Source organism: Lentinula edodes, assembly GCF_021015755.1.
Source record: "Lentinula edodes strain Le(Bin) 0899 ss11 chromosome Unknown C8R40scaffold_8, whole genome shotgun sequence".
Lineage (NCBI taxonomy): Eukaryota > Fungi > Basidiomycota > Agaricomycetes > Agaricales > Omphalotaceae > Lentinula > Lentinula edodes.
The window spans coordinates 159290-181239 of record NW_025764314.1 but is presented as its reverse complement, the minus strand read 5'-3'; the positions used below and the strand labels follow the sequence as shown (position 1 = coordinate 181239).

Genomic DNA, 21950 nt, shown 5'->3' with positions numbered 1-21950 from the left:
TACTTCTAAGTTTGTTTCGAAGAGTTGATCTGGCGTAGAATTTGGTTTTGGACTAAGAGTAACATCGCATACGCCATTTCAATGCGCTTGATATTGTGGAGTATATAAGAAAAGCTGAAGAAAAGCTGAACATGAGGCATAAACACTCACAGGAACATCGACATTCCTCTCCTTTGCCAAACGTACAGTTTCGCCCCAAATAACTTCGACTTCAATGGGGGCTCCTTTCTCGATATCTAGCAGAGTGCTTGGGTTGTGATTTGAATCTGGGCCAGAATAGTTCTTCTCAGATGTCTTCATGCTGTTTTCGACAATGCTCGAGGGCAGTCCGTCCTCAGAATCAGGGAACCCCATTGCACGGCCTATAGTTGCATGAGCACGGTGAAATGTGTAGGTCGAGAGATAAGACACACCCAAACGGACACACTCATCCAAGATATCTTTGATCCATTTACGAGTGTAGAGGTTTACGCGGTCAGCAGTTACTGGGTCTAGGTACGGCTCGTAAGGGACGTTCGTGGGAGGAGGACGGAATAAGGAAGTGAGAGAACATCTGACGAACAGTGAGCCACCCACAGAATATAGCAACGGCGAAATCGCACACCTTGTTAAACAAGCACACGCCGCATATGCTATGTTCAACATATTCTTCGCGAATTTTTTGCGTTGGATCTCTGGATATATGTTGATGTCGACATTCTGTGGCAGGAAAAATCACTTGATAATTGCCTAAAGAAAGACATAGTGCTCGTACATGGAACAGTTCTTTCAGCCCTTCAAGAACCTGTTGCTCAGCTGGCGAATTGACCATAGTTGTATAGTCATGAGGCCTATAAATACCTATATCTAACCTTGCCTTGGGTTCCAGGGTAAGTGTCAAAGATCATGAGGAGCTCTCTCCATGAATTTGCGCTCACAAAAGGACCATGCTCAACAACATTTGCCGAGATTAAATTTGCAAACACATAGACACCCGTGTTTATGATCACTGGCTCCTCAGGTTTTCCCAGTGCTTTGATAGCACGATAAAGGTCCACTTCGATGTTCAGGCCATTTTGAAGCAGGACATAAACGGGCTGTTGGAATTGATCGCAATAAGGAGAAGAAATGAGGGGCTTGAGAAGATCTGGTGTTTTGATAACTTCGGGAACACATTTTGTTGAAAGAATAACATGTGAGTACTGTCTATCTGCAGCACTTGAGATAGAATTGACCACTGTGTTGTTTTCAGCTGCCATAGCCGTATTAAACTGGATTATTCGGAAGTAATATACCTCGATGAGGCTTCCAAGCTTCAACATTTCCAAATCTTTGGCTTTTGATGTACATTCCATGTTCTAGTAGCGGCATCAGAAGATAATCCCCAAGTTATCCTCTCCTGCAGGCTACAGAATACTTACCTTTAATCAGTTCGTAATTTCCCCTCGCCACAACTGTTAATCGCACCTTATCAGTCCGATGAAGACTATAGGCATCTGATCGGAAGTACGAAACTGAGAGTGTATTCAGTAGAGAGCATTGGAGCTCACATATAGCTCCCACTGCACCAAAGCCCACTACCAAAATCTCCTGCGTCATGTATACGTCCTCAGTACTCAATGGGTGAAGGTCAACTGAAGGAAATCGAAGGAACTTTGACAGAATGATTAATTCCCTCGGAATTACAGCACGTTTGCCACAAGAATCTGTGAACGGGCCGGGAGAATACCGGACCGCACCTTGGAATGCTTTGAAATGAGAACACGTTCACTCACTGATTACTGATAGTCACTGATGTGGTCCGGTATAGTCCCCTGTACTTAGTCCCCACTGCCCAGACGGATCACGTATCGTTATCAATGTCGGAACCCTGTTGAGCTCCCATGGTACAGGCTGGTACAGGAACAGCGTGGTCTTCGGGCCCCGCCTCAACTGCAATAAGCTGCAATACTCCATCTGCTTTCTTCAACGTTCCATCATTGACCCTCATTGGCACCATGTCTGTAGCACTGCCGTCCACATCATTCAACTTTGTTCATCTACCTGTGATGATGCCGCTGCTCCTTTCAAAGATCTCGCCAACGCCCAGATTGCACACTTTGAACCTTCGCCAATTTCACGTCTGACAAACTTGCCCATTCTCCTCGATATTTCATTGCATCACCCAAAAAACCCTTCTCGCTGACCAATCTTCTTGCACCTTTCGAAACTTAACAACTGACATAGATTCTTCGGCCTTTTGAACAACTTTTCCCACTCTTCCTAACATCTGCCCGGGTCACTGACAACTCTCTTTCCAAATCAATGTTATCCATTTCTCTCTGATTTCTCTCAAAATATCGAGTGATTTTTCCAGTCCTCCGTGCTCTCCAAAAACTTTCCAATCCCAAATTAGAATTGCCGACTTCATTCCTTCTATCTCGACTTCCACAGTATGTAGCCTTTATATATTTTTTCTTGTTAGCCATGGAATTTGCTTGGACTGCTCAATGTTCCGAGTGGCAAATTCAATCCTGGTCTGCGTTCGAACCAAAAGCTTGAAGACGTGAATACACCCTTTCAACACTTGAAAACGGCGCGTTCAACAAGAGATAATAATACTGTTACAATACATTTGTGCACAATGGATAAGACGAGAATGAGGAAAAAAACCCAGAAATAAGTATGAAAACAGAAGATATTGCGAAGATAGCAATTGGACGTTGGAAAAGAGGCATCTACTGTGTTTGGAATATCGAGGTTGCAACCTGAGAGATATTCGAGTCAGCTTCGAAGCTATCGATGAAGACCAAAATGATGCTTACACTTTCGAGAAGCAATGAGACTTCAGGTGCAATCCGGACAAAGTCCTTGTTCCAAAATTCGTATTTGGGATTCCTGAGTAGCTCAATGAAAGTATTGAGAGCTCCCCAGGGATGTGGTCTGTGAACGATGAAGCGTTCGAGTAGGACCTTGGTCATCACCTCTCGGAATTTATCATCTTTCACTTCTAAGAACAGATGCAAAAGGAGGGCGCTGAACCAATGGGTATGCGCATTTGGATATCGCAAGTGAAGTACGATCGCACTAAGGAGATGATGTTGTCCTGTAAATATATCGGTCAGTGGGAATAGCAAGGCGATGAAGTAGAGACGAACCTTCAACGTCCATGTTCATCGCCAAGTATTGGAGGGAAACAACTCCTGGGTCCGTGGGTATGAATACGGAAGTACCACTTCGTGCTTTTGCTTGAGCAACTGAGGAAACACCGATGTACATCACAACAGTATTCAAGAGAGAAAGATTGTATGAGTCGGGCATTGCGTCTGTCATTCCAGGATAGCGGAACTTATCCTTCAATGTCAGGAGGAAAGAAGGCGAGCCACGGTTCAGGAGGAACTGATCGAGGTGACCCCGAAGGTCAGTGTTTTTGAGAGCGGAGGTAAAATCTGAGAGGATGGGTGGTATTGGGCCCATCTCCGGAATAGAATCAAGCGAAACGTTGCGAAGATGAGGGTCAGGTAAGATAATGGTAGGGGGAAATGCGCTGAGTATGATGTTTCGAAGTTGGATACATCGAGGGGGGATTACGTCGCAAAGAGTAAAGTAATATTCACTCAAGAATTCAGGGAAATCGTGTAGTAAGACCAGAAGGAGTCGTAGGGCCCCTCGGTAAAGATCTCTGGCACCAACCTGAAGATCCGCTTCTTTTAGGAATGGAGCCAAAAATTTGAACAGGGAGCCCAGCAATTTGTGGAATGCTGACCAACCCTACAAGAGATATTAGATCTAAAACGATGCAAATAAACCTGGAAATACCTCGCGATTCTCGGATAGAAGTAACTTCGGCATGAACAAACGATGAGATATGAGACACATCCAAGAAAATGCGAACCCGGGGAAATTAGTTGGTTGCAAAGATATGAAAGTATCACTGAGTAAAGTTGAGGTCAAGGACAAGCTTTCCAATGGTAAAAACGTACCTGATGCAGAAAAGCAATTGGAAGTACGCCGTTCCCAAATGGACCTCCATAGAATGTAGGTCATTAATTAGGCTCGAGAAAAACCTGAAGAATGGTTTTTGTTGGAATGCGACACCCTGTTCCTCGTGGAAATTGGCCACGACTAGGACAAATATGGAGAGGATCTTCGATAGGTAGTGTACTTTGGCCTGATCGACATTACCACCTGAAGGATCCCCATGATATTTGATCATGTAAACAATCAAACGGGACATCGCATCCAATGCCTGGAAGGCATAATCGTATTCCCCCGCCGCTACTGATTTTAGATAGCTGTTGACGCTGGCTTCAGCACATACCCGGAAGAAAAGGGAAGAGGTATCGTCTTCTTTCACGATACCAGCTTTGGTGAGTTGAGTAATGAAGGGGACAAAATTCTTCTCAGGAGAATGCGATCGTTGATAGATATTGATCCATTGCTGAAACCAGCCTAGAAGCTTTTCCCTCATATTTTCGATCCCAGGTTTTGTAGAAGGCTGACGTGAGTCAGGAAGTGCTGCCATTGGTGGACGTCTGACGCCTCGTAAATCATCCAAAAGTTTAGATACCCTATTACAAGGCACAGTAAGTAATCAAATGGAAAATGGAGTGAGACAAGCATACTGATCAGTGGCATTCCCTTCCTGTGTCGTATTTGTGAGCATCTCGATACAGTATTTAAATTGGGCTTGCGAAGCCACGGGAGGGTCACTGGACAGGCACTCTCGTATCAAACCAGAGATAAAGTTCAGAAAGCTAGGGCGTGGACCCATTGAGCCCATGTACATGGTCTTCGCGAGGGCCTGATCCAATGCGCCAACATCCAGCAAGCTGCTTCGTAGGAGGGTCACGGTGACAGGAATGTTAAATTTGCGCTGGGAGTATATCAACATCGACTCTCTATTCAAGAACACAATCGACGACTTACTTCGTCCTCAGCATATAAGAGCCATGTGATTGCCTCTTTCGCTACATCTTCAAACGCGTTACACAACTGCTGTAACAGAGCGACATAGACCTCTCTGCCCAAAGATGAAGATGTTTTGTACAAAAGCTGGACTATCTTCTGCGACATCTGCAGCGGAGTACGTTGACGCTCTCCCAGGTTAGCAGCATTAAGGATGTTGCGAATGAGGTATCGAACGTCATGGTTTGGAGGGAGGACTGCAAGAGAATTAACCGGCAGTTGAGCAAAGAGTGCTTCCAAATCTCGTGTCATGACATTGAAACGATCCATGGCATCCTGATGACTGGGAACGGAACCAAGAACTGAATCAGCAGCAGGTGTGAGAGGATATACAGCTGGCGAAGAGAACGACATTGTCGAGCTGGGTCTACTGCTTATTCGCTTTTTCGCATCTATGCCTGATGGAAAGGATCAGAAGAGAAAGGCGGATTATAGTGATGAGCATACCGAAGTCTTCGTAAACACTTGTTTGGTTAGCCTGCACTCCGTTCGTGCCGATGCGCAAAGGGTTGGGGAGTGAAATGTTGAATTGAGCAGGTCCTATTATGTTCTGGTCGACGTAATGTCCCAGGCGTAACTAGATGAAAGCTGAGAAGAGAGCTGATGACACCTCTAACTTTACTTACCTCACGGTGTCGTCGGCGCAGATCGTATGCAGTAGCAAAACCCTCGTCTACGTCGGCCACGGCGCGTTCCATCGCAGCCTTTTCAATAGCTGCACAAGCAAAATCGAGGTTGTCTGACACGAGAATCGATATAACTGCATCGTTTTGGGCAATCTACGAACCGCAAATTAGTAATTGTGAGGAGTCAGGACGAGACAAGAGAGAGACATACATCTGCGAACGAATTTTCCGCGAGAAATTGACGGATATGCAGGGCAAGATTGCTCTTGAGAGGTTCCTTGCAGGTCACAAGGGCCAAACTTCCTGCGAGTTTTTGTGCCATGAGATGACCAGCCTTGCGCATCTTCTCTTCATTGCTCTCGGTGGCGAAATCTTTTGCAACAAGTTCTCTAGTTGATATACCGGCGATTGTGACAGACCTCTCCACCACAGGTAATATGATCTAGGAGAAAAATCAGGGATGACGAACGACTGGTCACTGCCATTGAAGTACACTAACCTCTCGCACTGCACGCTCAACAGCGAGGGCAACCGCTCGTTTAAAGGCGGATTGAGTGTTTAAAGGACTTAGCTGAGAGTTGACGTGCGCAATATTCGCCAAAGTGGATAATATACTTTCGATGTGGGGGTCTAAAGCCCTTGAAGGATCCGAGGGGCTCGATGAGCCCAAAGACAACATATTTTGTCCATCTCCAGCACCCACCAAGCCTCCTTCCGCACCCAGGCCGACACTATTAGCACCTGTCCCAGTAGGATCGTACAGACCGATAGGCAGGGAATCGATATCTGTGACATACTCGGGAAGAAGAGGTCCTACAAGTGATTCGGGTCGGGTACGGAGAATAGTGGAAGGTTCAATGGCATCTAAGTTGATGTCAAGTAAAGTGCACAGCACCTCAATCTCGAACTTGTACTTCAACTTGACGTCCGCGAAGAAATAAATTTCAGCGAGTAGGCTCATTACTCCCATGAGCCATGGGTTAGGGGGTTTAAACACCTTGGAGTGCGCACAACCTTCAAGCACTTTGCAAACGAAGGGGATGGAAATGATACTTCGGCCAGATTCATAGCCTTCAATGAGCAAGTCCTTGAAAGAAATATTTTTGTGCTTGATTGGGATGTCCCTTGCTAGCGTGATAAGGCCCAACCAAATCGCGACATTCTTTAAGTTTGTTCTCTCTGTACCAAATTGAAGAGCTCGCTCTGAGTTGAGCATGCTAGCAGACTTGACAAAGGACTCGTGGAGGATGAATTTCGACAGCTTTTCTCTGTTGAGGGAATCCAGAAAGCGAAGATAAAGGGAATGATTGTTGGGCTCCGTACTAATTCTCTGATCGACAAGATAGTTGGCAAACCATCTGGAGTATTCGTCCTTGAATAACCCTTGCATTTCCTCTAGCTTGGTGTTAAAATTACTGGGAGCGAGATTGTTGATAATAAAGAGGATTTTATCGTGAATCTCCTCCGCTGGCAATGTAACGACCTCATGAATCACATCTGGCTGAATGGCAGAGAACACGGGAGTGATTTCGACTGAAGGCACCTGAACATCTCCGGTAATCCCATCTGCAGTCGCGGCGAGATCCTTTTGTAGGGTTGAAACCAAGTCCGGTTTTGCTTCGGCCAAATTCGAGTTCTGCACCAACGTTTCACAAAGTGGTCTCCACTCATGCAATCGACTTTCAAATCGAGTGAGCGCCTGAATCCCAAATTTGAAAAGATTAGTCTCAGGAGGGCAATTGAGAGCATCCACGATATATCGAATGGCAATTCCAAGAGGTATGTAGTCGATGAGCTGATGTTGGATTAGGCTTCCAAAAAGATAGCCTGTCATGGCAAGCTCGCGCGCAGGATAATATGATTGGAAGAATTTGTACTCGTCAAACAGGAAATGGAGCATGCAGGAAAAGACCTCGTGTTCACGGGGGTTATTGGAATTTTTGTATCGCCGGAGCATATCGATGACCTCGTCGATAGTGGTGTTTTCGTCGTACATTTGCTTGTAAATTCCGTCCACCTCAGTCTCGGTTTCAGTGGAGTAGTTGATAACGGAATATCCCGGCTCAATCTCCGAGTTGGGCATCATGCTCATGAGCCGAGGATGGACTTGAAGACAGTGATTTTTGACTTCCAACCAGAAATGTTTATCATCATCGGCCATCTGACTTTGACTATGTATGAATGCACCGTCAAGGGGTTATAAGCGTATTAGCGAGGATTGTATGACATACCTATTCCGTAACATCCTCAGAATAATAGTGATGGTGTTTGGATTCAGAGGCATAGTTCTTGATTCGGGCTGAGGATCCGCGAGCCGAATCGTTTTCTCACTCTGCATCTTCTCCTCCAAGAACATCAATACTGAATGCAAGAACTCGGCGCCGTGGTTGCTAACGTTGTCCATCAACCATTTGTCCAAGTTCAAATACTCCCTTCGCGACGCCAGAGCGGCAACGTCCAGTGCGAAACCAAAAGGGCGAACTTCCAAAAGCGCCTCGAGGATCTGGGAAGAAGAACAAAGCAAATGAGATCAGCGTATATGAAAGGAAGAGGTACATACTTTGAGATCCTGTGCCACGTCTAGGATGCGGGTAATATTGAGGGGGTTCTCTTGATAGAAGTCTCGAAAGGCATCCGTCAAATACGTCGGTTGTATTTGCCATATTCGCATAAAAACAAGTTGATGGTTTGGATGTCCAGCGAGGAACATGGCGAGTAATTTGCGAGAGTACTCAAGGCGAATCTCATTCCAAGGGGCATCCTGGAAATACACACATGAGATACAGGATGTCCAATGGTCTAGTCAATCTCCATTTGCTCACCGGGACTTGTAACAGACCCATATGCACAAGCTCAGCGCTGATTTTGATAGCTTTGTCCAACATCTCGCGGACAAAATTTCGAATCTCAGTTGATTCTGAATCTGCCAACTTCACCAACACCTCAAAAAGATCGAGCGAATTCCAAGTGTGACCTTGAACGTTGGCGGCAAGGGATTTGATTGTAGGACTAGCAACAGCAACATCTTCAACTGTCACAATTCGGCGGCCAGGTAGGTGAACAAAGTTGAATGTGTCGCCGGGAAGGGAAAGCAAGGCATCAAGGAGACGGAGTTGGTAAAGGGCATTGGACCAGATAGACCAGAATCCAGTCACGGCGTGAGGATTGGTGTCACGAGAGCAGTTCAGGAGGATGGCAATGAGAAGTTTGAGGGTTGGCGTGTCAACACCGTGTCGGTCGGGAATATCAAAGGATTTGATTATGGCTGCCCAATTAATGTTCGCGTTAGTAAAACTGTTCAAAGCTCGGACCAAGGCTGCAACATCACAGAGGACCGCGCCTTCAGTGGCTTTGCGACTCAAATTTGACATAATGTCGATGACCTGTTCGTCTTGCGGTGACGCAGCATCTGTAACACCAAAACGCGCCAGGAGCGCACGGACGACGTCAGCGTCACCTGTGATGTCGGGGCCAAGCTGCATGAGGGCTTGAACAAGTGTTGTGCCGGAGGGTAGACTGTCAAAAATTTAGAGTTGGCGTTGACGGATCACATGAGAAGGAGAATTAACCTCAGATTAGGCAGAATCCGTTGTAACATGGGAGCAACTGTATCTTTGCCGTACTTTGTTTGAGCAGCTACTATGAGAGCCTGTCGCTGAGAAGCATCCAGGACAGGAGAATCTGCGGGGGGATCGGAAAGAAGATTCCCCAAGAGCTTGGTGACTTGGTTTGGAGATAAATCCGCAAGGTCAAAGGAAGGATTATGGCAAAGACTGAGGACTGCATTTTCAAATTCCTGTTTGATGACTACCTGTGCTTGCGCTCCGAATTCCTTCCTGGTCGGGGAAGAAACAATCGGAGCCGCAAGGACTAATCGTTCAAGAGGACGTAGTCCCACACGATCAACAAATCGAACGAAGTCGAAACTCCTGAAGACCTCTCCTTCGCCTTTGTCAATTCCGTCGCGAAACCGCTCAGCAAGATATGGGTCTCGTGCGAGTCTTTGAGTTTCTTGAACAAGCAGACGGAATGTCAGTGAATTTGAAGTGTCGAAAGCCGTAGAATTATTGTTGGACGACAGACGCGAGTGCGAATGGGCAATCAAGCGCCTGATGAAATGAAGATACGTATCTATGCCATGTTGCTCCGAAAGCTGAGGAAGTAAAGAAAAATTATGAAGATATATTGGACGTGATTATTTTACGGAGAGACGCACTGATCGAATTTCCAGTTGATTCCGTTCATAGTTATCCTCCGTTAAAGTCGACAATAAGAAAACTATCTGGGCCTTGACGATGGTATGGATGTTCGTCGTACTCGTCGACGAGTTATCCATATGCGAGCTCGTCCTCGACGGTGTGACCGAGCGCCGGACTGCTGCGTTTCCGAGTCCGGTCGCCGTTTTTGGGGGCGGAATTGTAGATGAATAGCGGGAGGGTTGGGTGGAGGATGTATGGTGGTTGAACTCGGAGGCGACGCGGCGCTTTTGAGGCTCCAAAGCCACTGAGTGCACAGAGACTAAAGAGAAGACTTTGGTTGATGACTCAGCAGCAACTATTGAGTCGGAGCTCAAATGATGTACCGGACCACCGGCACAGACTCATTACTGCATATTATTATTAGGTGCGTTTTGTACATAGGCATACAGTAGATATCCAAAATTAAGGGTATAGTTATCCGTACGAAGCGATAGATGACCAGCCTCTAGATAGTGCGTTGAAGACGGGACTTTGAATGATTCCACGTTAGAATCGACACCAAGTCTCCAAAAGGAAACGACATACATTGTTTCGCTGAGAGGTAAGCCAGGCAGTTTTCCCAGGACGCTGCCCTAGTTGGCTTCGCATAGTGTTCATGCCCATACTGTGTATGTAACTCATCAGCAATTCCGCCTCCCGCATGTACCGTTTCTTGGTTTCAGCCAGCAGAACCTGCACACAGTTCAGAAGGTTCGGAAAGACAATGACAACACATAGAAGAACCTTCTGGCGTTCCAATTCGTCCTCGAGAATCTTGATCTGTGACCGCATACTAACTTCGGCTTCTTCGAAAATGCCCTAAGATCGCCAATAAGGCTCAGTCACGGAAGCATGAATGGGCCATACTCACAGAAGCATTTGCAATACCTTTGCCAGCTTGCTCCTCTCTATACAACTTGTCCTGATTCTTGATGAACTGCAACATGATTTAAGTGAAACTCTGTCAGATACCAGTTTGTGCCCTTACAGTTTTCGCTTTCGTCAACTTTTCATTGGAGGTCTTAAGTGATTCTTTCAACATCACATTATCTTCATGTAGAGCCAATAGACGTTGTTTGATGTCTTCCGGTAGATCTTTGCCAGATAGTGAAGCACGAAGGTCGCTAGTCAAGATGTGTCAGCACCAGCCCGAAGTTCCTCAAGTGCGTTTACCTACCCAAAATCTCGTTCTCGTTGAAGCATTTTTTCGCGTTGGCCTATTCCTTCGCTCTGTAGATTGACTTTTTCGAGAAGCAGAACATTCACTTGCTCTAGCTGCATTCGGTTCTTCTCGACAAGATCCTTATTCTGCTTCTGCAGCCGTTCAAGGTCCGCTTCCAGGCCTGCCTTGTCTTCATTGACCGAGTCTCGAAGAGAGGCAAGAATGTCGAGTTGATCCTTGTTCACCAAGGTGACTATTCGATGAGGATTAGATCGTGCTCGGTCAAGGGACATAAGATGAGAGCTCACGATCCGACTTCGCAATGGTTAGCTCTTTACTCTGAGTCTCGAATTTTACCTCTAGCTCAGCGTGTTCTTTTCGGATCGCGTCTAATTGGTCCACCGATTCGTTCAAGCGTTGCCGAAGGGCAATCGCTGCTTCAGCACTGTAGAAAGGCGTAAACATGAAATCAGGGAAAACCATTCAACCTGAGGACGTACCCGTCACCCATCGATTTCCCGCTTCGAATTTCTTCCAAATCTCTTTGCAATACAAGTTTTTCCCTATGAGCTGCTAGATAGTCCGCCTCATATCTGGACTTCATCCTATTTGCATCATCCAATAGATTTTCCAGCACCAGAACCCTACTCGCATCGGCTTCATTCTTTCTCACCGCCTCCAGCTCCCTCTTTAATTTCCGAATTTGAAGCTTCAAGTCGGTCATCGTCGTTCCAGATTCCGCGTCATGCAATTCACCACCCAGACCCATGGCTTGCGCGTCTTCCTCATCATCAACATCTTCTACAGCTGATGACAGAGGCTCCCCTGAAGCATCGGTAGTCTCTACGGAATCTTGTCTCGTCCGCGGTGCTTTTGGTAGACGCGTATCGGATGCTAATTCTAATTCTCGGACACGTTCTTGATAGAGCTCTATGGTCTCCGATTCCTTTACACGTTCTTCGGACACGATCTTCAGTTTTGTCAGTGCCTGCTCGAGCTCAAACTTAAGCGTCTCCAATTCCTGTGTACGCGTAGATGCTTTATTTTCAAGATCAACAATCTGGCCTTTATATGACTCCATGAGTGGTTTGAATGCAGCAACTTTGCGGTATTCTTCCTCGATGGATGCATTTACATCGACCAAATCAGCATTTTGTTTTTCGAGGGTCTAGTGAGATTTTAGTGAGGTTCCAGGGCGGGTGATAAATGATCGACTGAAGAGGCATACCTTGACGCGTTGACGGAGTTCAGCAGCTTCTTGAAGCTTCTTTTTGTACTTTTCCAATACATTCTCGACTTTGTTCAATTTTTCAGAGTAGTGTCGATATCTATGAATATGTATCTATGAGTATCTGCACGGAAAGAAGGAATGCGTGCTCACTCGTCTAGCTGATCCTTCAGCTTGGCTGCTTCATCTGCTTTGGATTGCAAGTCATCTGTTTTCCGTGTCAAATCCGTTACGACGGCGGTTTGTTTTTCCAGCTCGGATTCAGCTATCGCCAGATTGTCTTCACTCTTTTGACTGATATACTCCACACAATCAACGAGAGGTACACGGGAGGATCTTGGACACTCACAGATCCGCTCGCAACCGGTCGATCTCAGCTCGTAACATCACATCTGCTCTTCCGTCATTCCTTCTGTTGTCCACTTCTCTTCTTGCTTCCTTGAGCTGAGCCACGAGATCTCCCCTCTCTGACAGTATGTCATCGTGCGTGGTTTGCAGCTGCCGGTGCTCGTCCAGTAACGTTTGGTAGACCTTTTCCAGGGTCTCTTTCTCGTTGAGTATCGCGCTCTTCTCTAACTGGATCCGATAGTAGTGATCATCCCTACGAGCATTATTCAGAAATTGTATGAATTCCTGTAAGAATAACGATGTACTCAGTCATACTAGCCTCGCCAATATCTGATGAATTGGACGTAGATATGCGCGACATAACCTGGGTCCCAGTGAGTCCACATTCACTCCTACTTTGAGAACGGCGCACCTGTTCAATGACCTTCATGAGATAATGCTGATCTACTTGACTTAGTCCCTGAATCTTGTCGATGAACTCCTTGTTCTTCTCGCACTGAACACCAATAGCAATGGTCAATCGACACATAACGAGTGTCGCCGTATCATCTGCGTTTTTGGCCATAGCTTGTAGATCAGGTACATCTAACCCGCTAGTGGGTTTCTGGAGCACGTCCGAGAAATACTGTGTCATTAGGCGATATAGCCGTTTCAGCGAGCTGAAATGAAGAACCCAGTTGGCAGAGTCTTGGGCAGAGAAACGAGTGGTTGGGCGGAAGTAATCAGGATCTCTGTGTAGAGTTATTAAAAGTAGAGTGTATTGGAAACAAGTTGCACGAAAGATATTGTTCAAGAATACGCACACCACCGCCAATACCTCAAATAAAGCCTGTCCATCACTAAGGTCTGCAAGGGTAGCGACAGGAATAGTCAAGTCAAAAGCAGCAAAAAAATTGAAGAAGGCGTCGATCTCCTTGCGCTTGGAATCGGACATCATGCATCAAGGAGGAGATGTGTACAGAGAGCAAATTCAACTTGAACAAGGCGTGCGATTGCTCTTTCTAAATTCTTGGTGGGCGCTACACTCAACTCAATCCATGACATTTATCAACATGCCTGTAGACGTCTATTATTTGCTTGTTCGTTGACACTTTCTATCATGAGCATCTCTATCAATGGAAGTATATTGGAAGGGGGAGGTCAAATTCTTCGTAATTCGGTAGCTCTTGCCGCGTTACTGGGTAAACCAATCTCTATCCACAAGATTAGAAATGGTCGTAAACCTCCCGGACTGAAGAACCAGCATAGAACAGGTTCGTTTCTGCCTCTCTTTATAACTTTGAATTGATTTACCTACTTACTTTCTGCTCAGGCCTAGACCTCGCGGCGGAAATCGCGTCTGCAGAACTCACCGGCGCGACTAATGGCTCGACAGAAATCGAGTTTACTCCAGGGCCCCTGAAAACACCTGGTGACTTTGTCGCTGATTCTGTGACCGCTGGATCCACTACTCTTCTTCTGCAAATTGCTTTACCACTTTTGCTTTTTACCTACCAACCTTCCACAATCCCGTCAAGGTTAACGTTGAAAGGCGGCACGAATGCTACACAGGCACCGCAGGTTGATTATACTGAACATGTCTTTCTTCCATTCGTGCAGCGTCACTTTGGCATCACGGCTGACCTGCAGGTGAAACGACGAGGGTATTTTCCAAAAGGTGGTGGCGAGGTGGTAGTCAGCGTTACTCCGTTAGCTCAACGCCTCAAGAGTTTCAGTCTACTTGAACGCGGAAACGTTCGATGTATCAAAGGTCATATAATTGTTTCCTATTTATCTTATGACTGCCTCACTCTTCAGCAACAGGAATTGCACACTTTGCCAAACTACCTGGTCATATAGGCCCGAGTATAGTAGAAGGAGCAACAAAGGTCCTCTCGACAGGACTTGCTGAGATGTCAAACATCCCTATTGAAATCCAAAGTCAAAGAGAGCGTAACGAAAACACCGTTGGTGCTGGTAGCGGTGTTGTTCTATGGGCTGAACTCGACGGTGGTGGAATTATCGGAGGCAGCGCAGTAGGAAACAAAGGAACCGATGCGTCTCTCTTGGGTGAAAAAGCGGCACAAGATCTTCTCCGAGGACTGAATGCGGGGGGTTGTGTGGACGAGGTCAATTTCACGAACCTTTCTCCACTAGGCTCTCGTACTTATCGCGCCTCATATTGAAGTGGTTGGAAGATCAAATCATCATCTTCATGGCTTTAGCTGAAGGTGAATCAGCGGTTCTCTGTGGGAATGCAGGAGGACTTCAAATGCATACAAGGTTTGTTTCATTTCTATCCCATCTGTCAATGATAATCTTAGCAGAAGTGTTTCTCTAGGACAGCGATATGGGTTGCTGAAAAACTTACCGACGCGAAGTTCCACACCGAACAGTTGGAATCTGGTCATACCGTTATTCGTTGCAAAGGTATTGGCTATTGTGCGAGCTCATAGACACACTGTAATAAACCAGCTGTAAACCATCAAAGAGTCCTGAGTGAGCTCGGAAGTAATCGTCTATAGTAAACTACCGAATAGCAGGCCAGTACGGGCCGGTCAGTGGTCGTCAAGTCAACTTATCCTAATAAGGTAATTAAAGTGTACACATAATTCACAAACACGCTATTGATGATGTCCCTTCTTTTGCGCCGACCGCTCGGTGCTTTTCATTATTCGTCTTTTCCAATACCTTGCTATGCCTCCAACTTTTTACCTGTTGATCCAACTCTGACGTTCCTTCCATACGATCGTTTCAACTTTTGCCTTATAATCCTCCAGTTTATTGGACGAGTTCTAAATATTGTCTTCCGCGAATACATAATCACTATACTTGAAATTCACTCCACATCCTGAATCCGTTCCTGGCCTCAATCCGGTATGTGGCAGAATTTTTCCATGACGAGCTATCTCACAATTTTCTCATTTCGGGCACCATACCCATATTTTCCTTTTGTATAATTAGAGTCTGAACCTGTCACTGTTGTATGGCCTCCGGACCACCTACCAATGCACGTGTGAACCCAGCCAGAACGAGGCCGGATATTGGTTTTGGACAACGGATCCGAAACGGAACTGCCGATTCAAACAGTGCCAGACCATCTCCTGCACCGGCCAGGAAAACTTCCTTTACTCAGTCGGCGACTGCAAGCAGAATTTCCCCTAATCCTGCTTCTTCTCCTATCCAGCGGCCTGTGCAATCTCTCACACCCGCAGGTTCATCCCGCAGCACATATAATAGTCAGAACGACCCCAAAATTACTACTCGGCTTCTTTCATCGTCTAAGCAGACGCTGTCCACTCGTTCACCAACTACAATCTCTCCTTCTCGTATCGCTCGACCGCGCGCTATTTCGACCACATTGCCCACAACTCCCACTGTAATTCCATCTCGTCTCAGGACTATGTCGAGCATTAATCCTAGCACGAAACTTCACCGGAGTTCACCGACGCCTGCAGGCACTAAATCTCTCAATACGAGCTCTACTCATTCCGCAGCCCCACGAAGTTCCCCCTCTCTGACACCATCACCCCGGCCACAATCTCGTCCAACAACTCGCCCGAATGTCAAGTCCCGAATAACTCCGGCTCACACAAAACCCGTCGATGACTGCACCAGTCGACACAATCTAAGGGGATCGGGATTGGAGGCAGAACAGAAGCGGAAAACGCAACCTGCACAACCTAGTCAGCATGCCAAGTCCGAGAATACAGATTCAAATGCTTCGGGAGTCTCAGAGAATTTAGGCTTGTCTCCTCAAGAAGTCAACGTACTGCAAAGTGTTTGGGAAGGTGAATAGAATGCTGATTTTCATCCCGCTTCCTGCTCTTACTGTAAATCATGATCTACAGATTCCCCTGTCAATACTGATGCCTCCTTCGATCCCGGAGGAAGCTCTACAGTTGATAGAACTGCAGTGAAATCCGGATATGGGTCTATCTTTGGATTCAACATGGTGCCTAAGTCGAGGAATAGCTTTGCCGTTACGGAAGGTGCTTACCTTTTTTTCATTTTGGTTTATCGTACATCCCTTCATCTGAACAATATACTGCATATATATATATTTCTTCTTTGCTGGCTACATTTCTCTTCGATACTCACCAATTACTCGTGGTAGGCTCTTCGGAAGATCGGTCACAATCCGCATCTTCGATAGGTTCTACTCTTTCCCGTTTTTCCTTGGTGTCCACGAAAACCGTCGCTGCCGGTCCCCCGTCTCCTGTCAATCCACCTACGTTGCAGACTACACCGCAGTATCCATCGTCTACCACTACCCAGTCTTCCTCGCCCTCTGTAGAAGTAATACATCCTGCGTCCATCGCTGCCCTGGAATTTCCTTCAGAACACTCAATGCTCCAATCCTCATTTGCACCCCTTTCTCAATCGTCCTCTCTCTCTCCCGACTCACTTGATGTCTACGCCGCAGTTCAATATCTCCGTACGAGTGTGTCCACCTCAGCTCTGAGGTCGGGTGCACCGTCTGGAAACGCAGATGTGACTGCCTCTACTTCCCGTGTGTCAGGGTCGACGTCCCGTGTGTCCTTGCATGGTAAGTATGCCGATGACATCGACTTGCTGTCGTGATTGCTAATCTACATTTTCGTTTCAATAGCCACGGCACATCCAACGCCAAAATTGACTGCTTCCGCGCACGTAAATCCCTCTACACGAGTATCCCTCGGGTCGTCAAGGGCTTCTTCTACTGCGAAAGGTGTGTATAGAAATATCAGTCTCATCTGATGATGCATGTAAATCATTACCTCCTTATAGGCTCGTCACCTTTGCAAGCCAAAGATTCGAATTTGTCGGTCACTAAGACTAGAATGGCTCCGGTAGCCACTACTTCCGAATATCCTCCGACACCGCTGCATACTGATGGAACGGTAGTTCATCGTGCCACGTCTCGTACTGAAGGATCTATGAACCACATACATCCCACTGAGCTTTCTAGCATGATGAATGTCATGACTTCACCTTCCTCCTATGATATGCCATCTTCACATTCTTTTCCTGAAGCATCTTACGGACAGCGATACACGTCTAATACAAGTCTGATGTCTTCGGATATTTCTCCGTCATCACCGTTCAGCCTTCCTATCGATTCACCGGTACATTCCTATCCCCCGCCGGCTTCGTCCCCACCTACGGTCAATTTAAAGCGTCTTCTCTCCAAACCTGCACCTACTGGAAATTCCAGCGCGAGCGAGAGCGAAAGCGGTGTTATCACAACGAAATCACGACCAGTCCGTAGGATTGAGCGGATCGAAGAGAAAAATGAAAAACAGAGGATTGAAGCTTTCAGTAGGGGACGAGCGATCGAGTCTGATGCTGAGTGTGCACCACCTTTCGGGAGTAGCCGGGAGCGAGATCGAGCCAGGAAGATGGAATGGGAAGCAGAGAGAAGGCTACTCAAAGAGCGAACTTTATCTCATAGTCGTCCGACAACGTCTCAATCTACAGACAGTTCGCAAACGAAGGAGCGTAAAGGGCTTGGTGGTTTGGTACGAAGTGCATCCTGGTCCCGGACTCGGGGGCAAGAAGGAACAGACAAGGCGGAAAAGAAGACAAGAAATACTCTGAAGAGGCATCCGTCAGCAACATCTGTTGCTTCGCCTTCTGACGATTCTAAGATGAAAGAGTTTCCTTACTCGTCTTTTGCACCTGCTTACACGGGCTCCATACTTCCTGCGACTCGTCCGGCAGCTTCATCCGGAAGCTTGCTGCCTCCAGCGGTAGGGCTTTCATCTTCCAGAGGCTCATCGCCCACGCCCCAGGATAAACGGCGGAGTCTCATCCCGCATTCTGCATTGTTGAAACAAGGCCTTGCGGGAATATCATCTGATGATGGCGTTACTTCATCCGGAACAACACCAGCGAAGGAAATTATGATCGCGTACAAACAGCAACAGGAGCGGGAAAAGAAGAGGGAGAGAGAACGCAACGAACGGGCACGAGAGAAGCAACGAGAGAAAGAGCTATGGCAACAGGAGGACGACCGACAACAGCGTGCATTGAAAGATCAAGCCTCCCCCTCTCACTACAATCAAAGCAATTCACTAACTACTTCGCACTCCCAAAGTATCTTTATGAAAGACGTGCCCTCAGTCGGTATGCAAATACACCCCAGAGAACGATCTTCTTCTGTTCCCAACTCAGGCGCGGCCAGCATGATCCACGATTCTTCCCATTTGGCGCAGTCATCTGATCAATCTCCTTCACGACCAGAAAAACTCTTAAATGAAGCTAGATCGTTCGATGAAGAACCTTCACAACCTTATTACACGGTTCTCGGAAGCTCGAAGCGTGTTGTAGCTGCTGAAGGCGTCAAAATAGAAGATACCTTTTCCCCCGACTTTTCTTTGAGCACTTCGAACTTGGTAGAAGGGATTTCGTCAAGCATGGGTGTAGGCCTCGGACTGGGTCAACCATCCAGTAGTCCACAAAGCGAGATTCCTCGTCCTTCTACCCAGACATGGGAGAGAAGTGCTTCTGTGACTGTTGGTAAACCTTCGAAAACATCGAGCGCCTTTGGCATTGGCATTGGTAAAACCTTGTCTCGTAAAATGAGTGGACGACTAGGTGCACCAAAAAGAGGGCCGTCCTTAGATATCAGCCCTGTTTCCAATACACCCACTTTACTTGTCCATGAACATGGAATGCCAAGTTTACATGAACGACGTGTGATGCCAAAGAATGAAAACAGAGCGTCGGGTTCTCGAGGAGATAAACGGAGTTTACGATTGTCAATAGATGAATATGCTACTACCAAAGGCGCAATTTCGCCTCCGAAGAAGAGCCCAGCAATTCATCGACCTGTCTTGACCCAGGATGGAGAAATTCGTACTTCTTGTGTGTACCTTGCTTATTTTAACCCAGTTTCACGTAAGACTGACAATCATTTCAGTACTTAAGTCGAGTCTGACGTCAAGCCCCCAGCCCAGTCCTACCAGCTCCAGTAGTCATTCGGGTAGTAAGAACAAAATTTGGAATCTCATGAAGCGAATTTCTACGGGTGGTCTCCGAGATAACTACCGTGACAATGGCGCAAGTCTTCCAACTAGTCCCCTTCCACCACCACCACCTGTTCCTGCCCTTCCAAAGGATCTTTCTGTGTATTCGAAGGAAATGACGCGAAAAGGCGGGGAAGATGTGACGGAAGTGCTGCACAAACGAAATGCCACTTCAACAACGATACAGAGTCCGTACGGAAAGCTATCTTCTGCTGGGTCTATAAAAGCTCCTATGATTCCCTCGACGAGTACAAGGCCGGGAACTGCCACACGATCTTCTTCCCCAATTTCGTCTTCCGATATCGGCTCTTCCAAGTTCTTCAATCGGTCCCAGAGTCAACGGAGTTCAAGTAGTTCATATGGCGAGCAGATACCTCCTGTTCCCATTGCACCTGGAAAGACATTCCAGCTACAGCAGCACATACTTCCGCCGAGTGAGTTGTACCAGCTTCATCTCAATCTAGAACGGAACAAGGACGATCCGAACGCGCGACCCATGAATTCCTCCAACAGCACGAACTATTCACATTCTTTGTCATCCTTAAATACTTCGATCTCCCACTCACGTTCCCAGGTCAATCTCAAGTTACAAACTCAGAATCAACAAAAACCTGCTCTTACAGAAGAATGGACGATTATCCCTACGCCAAAGGAGGAAAAAGCCGGCTTTTCATTGCCTGTACCTCGACGTCGGACAGGGTCGGATAACATAGATGAAGTAGGTTCACGGCGTCCGCCTACTGCATACGAAAGTAGTCGTTCTCCTTCACCTACAATCGCCACAATCAATGCTTCGAATTCAGTTAGTAGTCCGTCTCGAGAAGCAAAACCCAGTGGGTCGGCTCTCACTTCCGCATCCACTGACACATCCAGTGCGTATAGGGAAAGTGCTTCGGCCGGGTCGCGCTTTTCTTCTCTACCTGTCATTCCTTCAAAAAGTCCACGAAGAGCGGCGTCGGCTTCCTCCGCCTCGTTAACATCTAACGGTAGAACATGGAGTCCTGCCATTCCCCCACTACCAACGACACACGTTACTACTTCGGTCAGTGGACATCAAAAGCCGCAAGAAGAATACGTCAAACCCGATGCGGACTCTCCTTCTAGACGAGGCATGCGTAAATCCTTCGGCTTTTCCAGTCCTTCGGAATCCTCATCAAATAATTATGTCAGAAAACGGACCATTAGCAGCTCGAGTAGACCAACAACGTCGCCAGCTGCCCATCACCTGTCGACTACCGCTCAAATACGAACTTCTCGTCTTCCCCGATCCGAAAATTCACAGCGTCCAAATGCTCGTACATTTGGTCCTCTTTCAGCCAAAGAAAAGGATGACAAGTGGGATGATCTCCTTGAGCGGAGCAAAAGAGCAGGTGGCACACTACATCTTAACGGCGGCTTAGACGGCTTGGATTCAGATAGATTGCGATTTTCAGTCAATGACAGTGAAGACGAACTCGATGATCTATGATGCCACTGATTCAGTGCTGATTTGTGCGTTTTAAATATGATATTCACGATGTTCCCACTCTTAACTGTTCTCCTACGTTTCAAATCGTTAACTTGGGTTTTGCCGTTGGTTGTTCGCTCTTATTATTTTGTGCATAGATCTGTCTCTATACCCTGCATTGTTCATCTATACCTTCATACTCGCTGTTTCGACAGCCACTTGCTTCTTCATTACCCCAACACTCATTTCTCGAATGCTCCTTCCAATTCATTGCATTCATGTATTACACAAGTTGCATGTAGGTGTAACCATCAGCGTTGGATGTAACATAAATTTTACCCTTTTTATATGGGACGTTCGTAAAGTGGCTACTTATATACATATGGTTTTAAACACATCTCATGATTTTTCCAGTGATGAGCTTTTTGCATGATTACATGAAGCTCTTGCCTGACATTTCCTTGTTGTCCTTGACAAGAGATGGCTTCATCCCTATCTTACCAAATAGTACAAGGTAGGCAGCGCAAATGAAAGTTAATATGAGAAATGGAACCTGTTACACTATAAGTACAAGCATCATTTGCAAAACCTGGATGTTCACGAGAGCAAGGACACTAGTTGGAGAGTGCTGTCAATGTCAAGACCATGCCTCAGTGCCCCACTCTGGTGCTCAGTACTCCAAGATCTACTGTTTATTGTTCTTTCCCGCTACACATTCCCTTTTTACCTAGTCTCTTCTTATTCTCTACCCTGAAGGTACTATATGCACAGCCCCTAGTAGTTCGTCTGGCACTCTGCTCCAATACACCAATTTGTAGGTATAAATACTCCTGTACTGTACTGTAGTTCCTCAGTTTAATCATCAACTTAGATCACCCTTATTCATCTCTCTCTATCCTCTAAGTACTCTACTCTGACCTTAGAACTTCTAGTTCCTTGGTCCACTCCTGTCAAGTCCATGCCTCGGGCCTCCATTCTGCCGCTCG

The 21950-nt window shown here is 46.6% G+C and overlaps 6 protein-coding genes across 6 annotated transcripts; 2 read left to right on the top strand and 4 right to left on the bottom strand.

Moving 5' to 3' along the window:
- Positions 1-5: 5 nt before the first annotated feature.
- On the bottom strand, positions 6-1578 carry C8R40DRAFT_1039267 (ketopantoate reductase PanE/ApbA C terminal-domain-containing protein; the record flags this gene model as incomplete). The annotated part of the gene is made up of 9 exons (XM_046223818.1): positions 6-86; positions 151-362; positions 414-553; positions 605-699; positions 755-856; positions 918-1216; positions 1275-1337; positions 1401-1475; positions 1530-1578. 9 exons carry the CDS (start codon positions 1576-1578, stop codon positions 6-8), a joined length of 1116 nt encoding a protein of 371 aa, XP_046088906.1.
- A 1118-nt stretch (positions 1579-2696) lies between these two features.
- On the bottom strand, positions 2697-9888 carry C8R40DRAFT_1159303 (Not1-domain-containing protein; the record flags this gene model as incomplete). Its single annotated transcript, XM_046229863.1, has 16 exons — positions 2697-2726; positions 2784-3064; positions 3117-3729; positions 3778-3892; positions 3942-4529; positions 4584-4834; positions 4888-5324; positions 5374-5476; positions 5553-5705; positions 5764-5994; positions 6052-7723; positions 7784-8055; positions 8113-8313; positions 8375-9068; positions 9122-9705; positions 9769-9888. 16 exons carry the CDS (start codon positions 9886-9888, stop codon positions 2697-2699), a joined length of 6345 nt encoding a protein of 2114 aa, XP_046088905.1.
- Positions 9889-10120: 232 nt separating this feature from the next.
- Positions 10121-11356, bottom strand: C8R40DRAFT_1092514 (uncharacterized protein). The gene is made up of 7 exons (XM_046227552.1): positions 11340-11356; positions 10968-11282; positions 10779-10914; positions 10662-10727; positions 10535-10609; positions 10337-10483; positions 10121-10280 (listed from the first exon to the last, which is right to left on the bottom strand). Exons 2-7 carry the CDS (start codon positions 11243-11245, stop codon positions 10257-10259), a joined length of 726 nt encoding a protein of 241 aa, XP_046088904.1. The 5' UTR covers positions 11246-11282; positions 11340-11356; the 3' UTR covers positions 10121-10256.
- A 354-nt stretch (positions 11357-11710) lies between these two features.
- C8R40DRAFT_865588 (hook-related protein family) lies at positions 11711-13535 on the bottom strand. Its single transcript, XM_046236491.1, has 6 exons — positions 13332-13535; positions 12941-13259; positions 12834-12892; positions 12530-12781; positions 12334-12474; positions 11711-12280 (listed from the first exon to the last, which is right to left on the bottom strand). Exons 1-6 carry the CDS (start codon positions 13463-13465, stop codon positions 12121-12123), a joined length of 1065 nt encoding a protein of 354 aa, XP_046088903.1. The 5' UTR covers positions 13466-13535; the 3' UTR covers positions 11711-12120.
- A 12-nt stretch (positions 13536-13547) lies between these two features.
- On the top strand, positions 13548-15363 carry C8R40DRAFT_1092504 (RNA 3'-terminal phosphate cyclase domain-containing protein). The gene is made up of 6 exons (XM_046227551.1): positions 13548-13781; positions 13841-14278; positions 14332-14636; positions 14696-14790; positions 14849-15098; positions 15288-15363. Exons 1-5 carry the CDS (start codon positions 13628-13630, stop codon positions 14961-14963), a joined length of 1107 nt encoding a protein of 368 aa, XP_046088902.1. The 5' UTR covers positions 13548-13627; the 3' UTR covers positions 14964-15098; positions 15288-15363.
- A 547-nt stretch (positions 15364-15910) lies between these two features.
- Positions 15911-20985, top strand: C8R40DRAFT_1067430 (uncharacterized protein; the record flags this gene model as incomplete). The annotated part of the gene is made up of 6 exons (XM_046225916.1): positions 15911-16298; positions 16359-16499; positions 16625-17056; positions 17120-17218; positions 17278-19356; positions 19412-20985. 6 exons carry the CDS (start codon positions 15911-15913, stop codon positions 20983-20985), a joined length of 4713 nt encoding a protein of 1570 aa, XP_046088901.1.
- Positions 20986-21950: the final 965 nt, after the last annotated feature.

Bases quoted from the DNA above. Each gene is read 5' to 3' on its own strand.
- C8R40DRAFT_865588 (XM_046236491.1), bottom strand. From the start codon at position 13,465: ATGATGTCCGATTCCAAGCGCAAGGAGATCGACGCCTTCTTCAATTTT. The intron at 12,893-12,940 runs GTGCGCCGTTCT...ACTGGGACCCAG, and splicing joins TCATGAAGGTCATTGAACAG to GTTATGTCGCGCATATCTAC. The intron at 12,782-12,833 runs GTACATCGTTAT...TAATGCTCGTAG, and splicing joins GGCGAGGCTAGTATGACTGA to GGATGATCACTACTATCGGA.
- C8R40DRAFT_1092504 (XM_046227551.1), top strand. From the start codon at position 13,628: ATGAGCATCTCTATCAATGGAAGTATATTGGAAGGGGGAGGTCAAATT. The intron at 13,782-13,840 runs GTTCGTTTCTGC...CTTTCTGCTCAG, and splicing joins GAAGAACCAGCATAGAACAG to GCCTAGACCTCGCGGCGGAA. The intron at 14,791-14,848 runs GTTTGTTTCATT...GTGTTTCTCTAG, and splicing joins GGACTTCAAATGCATACAAG to GACAGCGATATGGGTTGCTG.
- C8R40DRAFT_1092514 (XM_046227552.1), bottom strand. From the start codon at position 11,245: ATGTCCCTTGACCGAGCACGATCTAATCCTCATCGAATAGTCACCTTG. The intron at 10,484-10,534 runs GTTCTTCTATGT...AACTGTGTGCAG, and splicing joins ACGAATTGGAACGCCAGAAG to GTTCTGCTGGCTGAAACCAA. The intron at 10,281-10,336 runs GTATGTCGTTTC...AATCATTCAAAG, and splicing joins TTACCTCTCAGCGAAACAAT to TCCCGTCTTCAACGCACTAT.